At 41.2% G+C, this 8,450-nt stretch overlaps 1 protein-coding gene across 1 annotated transcript; it reads right to left on the bottom strand.

Moving 5' to 3' along the window:
- LOC146581168 (uncharacterized) lies at nucleotides 1-2,133 on the bottom strand. Its single transcript, XM_085267555.1, has 4 exons — nucleotides 2,015-2,133; nucleotides 1,851-1,911; nucleotides 1,641-1,735; nucleotides 1-1,530 (listed from the first exon to the last, which is right to left on the bottom strand). Exons 1-4 carry the CDS (start codon nucleotides 2,122-2,124, stop codon nucleotides 75-77), a joined length of 1,722 nt encoding a protein of 573 aa, XP_085123681.1. The 5' UTR covers nucleotides 2,125-2,133; the 3' UTR covers nucleotides 1-74.
- Between the last annotated feature and the right edge of the window lie 6,317 nt (nucleotides 2,134-8,450).

Raw genomic sequence — 8,450 nt, 5'->3', positions numbered from 1 at the left:
CTCATGGAAAAAATATTGATTAATCATTTTATTTGATTTTGTAGAGTTGGAACAAACAGATTGGATTCTCAAAATCAGTCAGTTTCTTGGGGTCTGAAGCAACAACAGAACAGGGCTCTGAATTTTTGGCAGAAGCCCTTTTTTTTCTTCTTTTTCTCCTTTTTCTCCTTGATTTTAATGTTGTCAGACTTCTCTGAATTATTAGTAAAAGAGACAACTGGCTCAGACATGGATAGACATACAGAAGGGAGTTCCTCACTAGGAAGATCATCAGACGTTGCCAGACTTTCAGAAGCAGGCTCTTTAGTAGGAAGAACATCAGCCTTTGATGAACTTTCAATGAGAGGTTCTTTAGTAGGATGAACATCTGACTTTGGCAGACTTCCACGAGCGGGTTCTCCAGTGGGAAGAATATCAGCCATTGTTGAACTTTCAAAAAGAGGTTCGGAAGTAGGAAGAACATCTGACTTCAGAACACTTTCCCAAGCAGGTTCTTGAGGTTCTTTAGGAGGAACAACATCTGGCTTCAGCAGATTTTTACAAGCAGGCTCTTTAGTCGGAAGAACATCAGCCTTTGTTGAACTTTCAAAAGGAGGTTCGGAAGTAAGAAGAACATCTGACTTTAGAACACGTTCAGGAGCAGGTTCGTGTGGTTCTTTAGTAGGAAGAACACCTGACTTCAGAACACTTTCACAAGCAGGTTCTTGTGGTTCTTTAGTAGGAACAACATCTGACTTCAGCAGATTTTCATGAGCAGGGTCTTTAGCTGGAAGAATATCAGCCTTTGTTGAACTTTCAAAAAGAGGTTCGGAAGTAGGAAGAACATCTGACTTCAGAACACGTTCACGATCAGGTCCTTTTGGTTCTTTAGTAGGAACAACATCTGACTTCAGCAGATTTTCATGAGCAGATTCTTTAGCTGGAAGAACATCAGCCTTTGTTGAACTTTTGGAAGGAGGTTCGTGAGTGGAAAAAATATCAGCAATTCGTGAACTTTCAACTGGAGGTTGGGAAGTGGGAAGAACATCTGACTTCAGCAGACCTTCAGGATGAGGTTCTTTAGTTGGAAGAACATCAGACACTACTGGACTTTCACAAGGGGGCTGGAAGATCTGGCATATGCTCGTCTTTGCTACATCAGAAATTGCCCTGAGTAGTCCTGGTGCAAAGTTTGCAATGTGGCTCAGCAGAATCTTTTCTGAATATTTCTCTCTGACTTCAGACAGGATACTTTGCACCATGTCATCTCTGATGGACCTTGAGAAGATGGCCTGGTTTTCCGTTGTTAGGAGAGATTTGGACACTCGATCCAAAGTGGCCTTTGTCACACTGGTGGAGAGGATGCTCAATTTTTGGGAGGACATGTTCAGTAGGGGGTAAGAAGGAAGCTTCCAGAAGCCATGCAGGACACGGGGAACCACCTCTATCACCACGTCTGTTGCAGTGAACAGTTTGGAGGTTTGTGCGTCCTGCTGCCTCTCTTTAAGGAGGTCAATGTACTTCCTGACATTGCTGAGGAGCTTAGGTGTTCTGCAGAATAAAGTTATAAGAATGATCTTTTACACCTATTTAAAAAAATAACAGAAATTTTGAAATACTGTAGCTGGACTGTTAATGATTTTATGTCAGAGGTGACTCACTGAAATTTAGGAGGTATGGCCTCTGGAAATTCCAGCAGCATCCGGGCTTGAAACTCGATGTCCCTCATTTTATTTATTGTGTTCACTGCCCACACCTGAAACAGAAAGCATGTTTACATTGCAGTTTTGTTGAGAGGTTATGTGATTGTAGTAAAAAAAAAAAAAAATATCTCCAAATGACTAAAACTCTTGTGAGTTTTCTAGTCTTACCAGTTTCAGAAGAGGTTTGGCTTCTGTTTCTTCCAAACCCTCCAATTCAAACTCCCAAAGTCTTCAAAAGAAAACAAAAGAGAGGTTTTCTCTCAGCATTTACACTTCAGCACAAACAGTTTCAGGTGTGAGGTGGATGGTCTGTAGGTGTCACAGTAACTCACTGCTCTCTGACTGTCTCTTTGCTCCTCTCCACCAAAAGATCTCCCATATCTTCTGCAGTGAGGCTTGATGGTATTTGGTTTTCCTTCTGAAGTCTGAGGAATTCCATCATGATTGCAATCTAAAAATAAAAGGAGACATTTAATCAGCATCAGTCCCAGGTCTTCAGAAATCACCTGACATTTTATCTCAGTTTTGGTTTGGATGGATCTGGGTCTTACCTGAGCCCTGTAACCTGGTAGATACCAGCAGATCTCCACAGCTGTGTTATATATGGGTGTGTTGAACAGCACCTGTCAAAGAAATAAGAAATTACTCATTGTAACTTAAATTGATTCTCAGTTTGTCAGCTTTTTAAAACTACATCAAATTCTTCAAAAATGCAGTAAAAAACAAAAAGTGTCACATACCCTGATGGGTTTGTAGATCCCTTTACTGGCTTCCATTAAAACGCTGCTGTTCTATCACAGTTGGGGAAGAGAAACTTTCCAAAACTCTTCAAAACTTGTGTAAGATCAAATGTAGATATGAAAATACTCCTGACTTGATGGTTTTTCTTGCACAGATGAGCTCTTTTTCAAGTCTGATGCAGATTTAAAAATACACAATTCTAAAACAGTCACCATGGAAACATTTGATCCCTGCTTTATGTCATTAAATTAAAAGAAAACACTCTATTTTACACTACATTACACTATATGTTGTTCATTATATAAGTAAATAAGGGTAGGCTACAGCCGTCCTTAGGTCACTCCTGTGAAAAGATGCATACAAACTGGTGAATCAGAAAAGAAAGAAAGCCAACCTGCAGCATTATGTCCTTTTATGTTATTTCAATTCACTTCAGTTTTATTGATACAGCACCAAATCACAACAACAGTCGGCTCAAGGTGCTTTACTTTGTAAGGTAGACTCTAAAATAATATACACAAGGAGAAAAACCCAACAATCATATGACCCCCTATGAGCAAGCACATTGGCGACAGTGGAAAAAAACTCCCTTTTAACAGGGAGGAAGCGCCGGCAGTAACAGGCTCAGTGAGGGGCGGCCATCTGCCAGGAGTGGTTGGGGTGAGAGAACGAAGATGGGACAAGAGGCATGCTGTGGAAGAGAGACAGAGATTAATAACAAGTGTGATTCAATGCAGAGAGGTCTATTAACACATAGTGAGGGAGAAAGTCTCTGTCTGCTTTTCCTAATGCTGAGGTGAGGAGGACTATTAGCCAATATAAAGGCGACACTGGCGACCCGAGTGTGGAAACAAATGGTTTGCACAAGAAGCGGTCACTGAGCGATCAAAGCTTATTTACCACACATAAAAAATCAAGGCAGAGTAGAAGCGGGTGGATCGATTTTTAATGAATTTTAAAATTATGTTTGTTTTTCTTATTCTTGAAAAAAAGATCATTTAACCTCGCATTTGTTTCCCTTTTTATACACTACTACTTATGTGTTTTTTTCTTATTTATGTCTATATTGTTTAGTTAAACAGATGACAGTTTTCCCCTTTTTTACTACTTTTTGAACTCTATGCTGATGTTTAAAGATTTTATTATTACTAAATAATGTTTTTAGCAATTAGGTGAAAATAAATACCAGATGAAACGATATTCTCTTCTGTTATCTTTTATTATTTGTTACTTGAATCAGTATCCGCGCTGCACACAATCAAAGTTATTTTCAAAACATGCAGAAACAGGTCTTATTTTGTTAACAAAATGACAAACCATTGCATCGTTACAAACAAGGTTATCACTGTACATATTAATTAGTCTTGAATAAGACGCTCCTTTTTGGACATGATATAGAAAAAGCACACAGTGTTGTCCGCAGGTTACCGAAAAGTCCTTCTGAACCTGTCTCCCAGAATACAATATCCGAGCGGTGTTTTTAAAAGAAAAACTTTTATCTCGGGTGAAAACTTATCAGGTGAGTTACCGAAGCTGTCAAAAAAGTACCCTTGCTTGTCTTTTGTGATATTGAACGCCAACCAGTGCTTCCCAGGTAAGTCTGATGGATCTGTATTCACAATGCCCATGCATGGATATCTGATGGGCTTTGTTGGCAGCTGGTCACATGCTAAGACGCCTAGAAGATGAGCCCTGTTACTAATCCTTTTAACAATGCTGGTTAGTTCTATTGTATTCATTTTGAATGTTTAGTAGTCGTCCAGCAGCACTTGTCTCATATTAGATATTTGGATGACTGAATCAAATACAGAGTAACACACCAGGTTCATTGTTCGGGGTAGCGGATTTCTGAAACGGGTTTCCAGCCTCACGCTCCCTGTTTGAACTAATGATACGTTCCCTGAATGTCCTTCATCAGCTTCCAGATTGAAACAGAATAATGTGTAGCCAAAGTCCTCACGTGTTATGGCCAATGGTCTATCCTTTAAATGTCTTCCAGTGGTTTGTATCAGCTGATAAAATTCTCTGGTGTAGTGTTTTCTCTGAAAATTTGGCTGGAATTGTTTGGCCAGATACGACTGTCCATCAGCGTATAAACACATGAATTCTATATCACAGTTTTAAAATTAAATGGATTACGTGTAAAAGAACCAGGATAAGCTTCGTTATCCACGAAGGCGATGATGACAAATTTAGGCAACCTGCCCATAAATAAATTAGTTGATATTCTTGCCCCAGCAGGTGTGGAGAAGGTCTTTAAAGAAACTCTGCCTACAGCATATTTTGCATTTGCATGATGCAGCGCCTTGCCGTGTGCCAGCCTGACACTTGGTGAGACACTGATTCTTTTCACAAATAAGCTGGCAGAGACGATTTTAACTTTATACGCGGTGTTAGCTCCAGTCATGAGAGCAAATTCGTCTTTAGAGCGCACAAATTTCAGCGACAGATCGATTCCATTAAGTAATAATTTTTCTTGAAAAAACAGGTCTGCGTGTACTGGAGCAATCAATTCAACAATACTGCTATTCGCTGTATAAGTACCTCTGGTCACCAGACCCTGGCTCTCCCCTTCTATACATGTATCATTCATGTGCGAGGCTGTGTCTGTACAGAATAAAGCGCTGCTGAACTGTGTGTCTAAAGTCTGCTTATTATAATTGATAAGACATTCTATTATGCCTCTGTATGGATACGTGTTGGATGATTGGCTAATCAAGCGATCCCCCAAATTTACATCTACCTGACTAAATAAGGTGCAACCTGGATAATTAACAAGTCCCACGTTTGTGTCACGGGGTGGAGAGGGACAAGTTACCTAAGATATTTTTATTGTGCATGTTTGGTTTTGTTTTTACTTTCTTTAATATTTTAATATTGTATAGTGTTCTATTCTTGGTTTTATTGCATGTTTTATGGTATTCATCGGTGACTTGTCCTGGAAAGTCTCCGCCCCTCCTTGATTATGAACCCGACACACCTGTGAGGTCCCGGGGTCCAATAAGAGTGATGGGAGACGAGAGAGAGGAGATTGATGGTGGAGTGAGGACTGAGAGAGTGAACGGTATCAGGCGGTGGCGGTGCCACAAGCCCAGACGGGCTGGTGCCGGTTGGTGTGCCACAGGAAAGCGGTGGCAACCGGAACAGAAACATCGATAGGGCGGCGAGACGCCGCCGGGTTTTCCTTCTTCTAAGGCGGCTAGAGTTGGCTAATGCAGGCACCAGCACGCAGAGGCACCAGCGCGCAGAGGCACCAGCGCGCAGAGGCACCAGCGCGCAGAGAGCACCAGCGGAAGCCACGAGACGGCTGTGCCGATTTCCAGTTTTAAAGAAGCGGCGGGCGGAGTTGAGAGCTCTGCCCACCCGGGCATATCGGGGCGTGAGTGCGAGAGGGAGGCGAGGACTCCGCTGGTTCCTTTGGTTATACCACCTGCTGGATTTCTTAGCTCCCTGGGACTTTTAGGTCGTGGCGCAGGCCACAGGACTTTTAATGTTATGCTTTATTGATTTTTACTGTTACCCCTTGGCCAAGGTTGTTTTAATTCATTTTACATTTTTAACTATTTAAATATAATAAATTATATTTTTAATCTTACAGTTTAAATTGTGTGCTTTCCCTTGGCGGCTCCACTGCTCTGCCCCGTTTTGAGGAAGGTTTCCTTCCTTTAAAAAAAAAAAACAACAACGCAAAACACTGTGGAAATAAAATCAGCCTTTACACTCCGTTACATAATCATCCCTGCCTAAGTTTGTGCCGTCAGCATCTGTGATTCTTACTCGTGTGTAGATATAGGAATCGTTTAGATCCAGGTAATCCTCTCCGGACGATGAGATTTAAACTCGATTGGACCTCCGTCTGTGATTGCAGAAACTGGTGGAATTTCAATAAAGGTCGTTTTCTCTATGGACGTTTGTGTGTATGGGACAGTAAAAAGATCGAGCTCTGTTTTTAGACATTCTCTGATTGGTTGTGTAACAGAGCCATTTAGAAGATGTCACATGCTGTAGTTTTTGAACGACTGGTTCTGGGTCTTTTCACTCCGCGTGGTTGTCTCCGTTTGGTGGCTTTCCTGGCAGGTTTTGTCGTTTTACGCTTTTTAGGCGGCGGCGTATCACGCATGCGTGCAGTGGGAGGGGTCTTAGAAGGTTTGGGTGTATACACATACAAGCTGTTGCCATCCTGCTCAGTAGATGTTGGCTTGGTTATGTTGGATATCACATCAGACACTATGCCTGATGCTGCTGTTTTTAGGTGGGGTTTGACTATGCTGACTCCTTTTTTAAACAACGGTACAGCAATTCTAAACAGGCTGCTGAACAAACCTCCCAGACCTGCGCCACATTGCGTGCTGGTCCCAATATAACCATTCAATTCTCCACCAGCCTGATTTAAATAATATCTTACAGATTTTGCTTCATCTGTGTTGTAGACAGACATCCTTATTTTTTAAAAATGGTGTCTTATGGGTCGGAAGTGGAGCTTGACAAACACCTTCCCGTATAAAAAGGGTATGTGTTGATTTTGGTCGTCTTTCAAATCAATTTCTATGTCATCGATTAAGGATTTCGAGACTGGTGTGTAGTGTGGGCTGTCAAATTGAAGAATGGCTCCCCGACGGTCATCGTCTGTTATATTTATTGCTCTTAATAGCTGCGCATGGGCGTCACCCACAAGCTGGTAATCAACGATATCTGCATAAATAAAAATGTTCTATCTTCCGCCGTATACGTCTGCAGGATGTGATGCGTATGTGTTTTTATAATGAAGTACAAACGGGTCTTCTGATTTGAATCCTAAGATTCCTGCCAGTCTCCCTCTAAATGTGAGAACTGTGCCCCTATAGGGCCCATAACACTAACATAGTTACTAACTTCACTGTATTGTGTTTTAATGTCGGTGTTATGTTTTAATGTTTTATTATCTGCGCCACAGATGCATAATGCCCCACAGACAGCTCAATCACGGTTATGGACAATGCTCCATTTGTGACTGGATCATAAATTTCCACTCGCGAATCTGATTGTGGAAAAGACAAGCATAGTCTTGGGTATTGAAATTCTATAACACCGACCTCATACGGTTCATTTAAAACAACAGGTTTTGCTAGCTTTGTTCTAAAATTAGATTTCTTATTGCCTGGATAAACATGTGCTGAAGCATTCGAGAAGAGGCTCACATAAAAGCCTGCGTTGTTGTTGTTCGTTTTATCCATTCCTTCCTTCCTTCCTCAGTCTTTGTCTAGTGCAGAATGAAAGTATGCAGAGCTGCGGCGTCTCTGTTAATCACACTTCAACGATGTCTTTTTCAGGGATCCATGATTTTCAAATGAGAAGGCCAACCGAGCCATTTGACCAGCGCTAACTTTTTTCGGTCCTCTTTTTTCTGCCAAGTATTTTCTCTATTTGAAACCTTTTGTTTTTGTCAATAGTCACCTGCTGTGTATTCATAAAATACACCTTTCACCGCAGCTCCTGTGAGATCCTCCAGTTTGTATACGGGAGGGTCTCTTCCTAAACGCTCCTTTATGGTAAAGTACTCGTCTGTGTAGGTCTGATGGTAATCCTTTCAGAATATGCCTCGTAGTTTAGATATTCTCTCTGTATCGCCCACATTAAATTTAAAAGTCACCGGTTTTTGGGGTTTCATTTTGTACAGGGTGTTAAAGACTGCTTTCTCATTATCTTTGCACACCTCGGTGGGGTCATTTTGATAGAGCTGTGATAAGACAGGTTATAGGACTGTACAAGATCTTGGATCACATTAACATATCTTGGCCAGTTAACTGATGTTAAGTATTTCCACATTTTCCCCTTTAAGGTGCGGTTAAAACGCTCTACCACACATGATTTCATTTCACTAAAGGTTGAAAAATGTGTGATGTTATGCTGCTCCATTAGTTTTTTAAATGTTTATTATAAAATTCCTTCCCTAAATCTGTTTGGAGTTTTTCAGGCACACGGCCCTCTCTCAGAATATCACCAAAAGCCTCAGCAACAGCCTGTCCTGTCTTGGTTTCAAGGCACCTA

The sequence above is a fragment of the Mchenga conophoros genome, linkage group LG3 (genome assembly GCF_057382185.1).
Source record: "Mchenga conophoros isolate Kocher_MC1m ecotype Shallow Benthic linkage group LG3, M_conophoros_male_GT1.1, whole genome shotgun sequence".
Classification (NCBI taxonomy): domain Eukaryota; kingdom Metazoa; phylum Chordata; class Actinopteri; order Cichliformes; family Cichlidae; genus Mchenga; species Mchenga conophoros.
Note: the sequence above shows the minus strand (reverse complement) of the source record. Positions and strands in the feature narration are given on the sequence as shown.

Coding starts and splice junctions, on each gene's coding strand:
- LOC146581168 (XM_085267555.1), bottom strand. CDS start 2,124: ATGATGGAATTCCTCAGACTTCAGAAGGAAAACCAAATACCATCAAGC. Junction 1,736..1,850: donor CCAAACCTCTTCTGAAACTG/GTAAGACTAGAA, acceptor TTTCTGTTTCAG/GTGTGGGCAGTGAACACAAT. Junction 1,531..1,640: donor GCCATACCTCCTAAATTTCA/GTGAGTCACCTC, acceptor TTTATTCTGCAG/AACACCTAAGCTCCTCAGCA.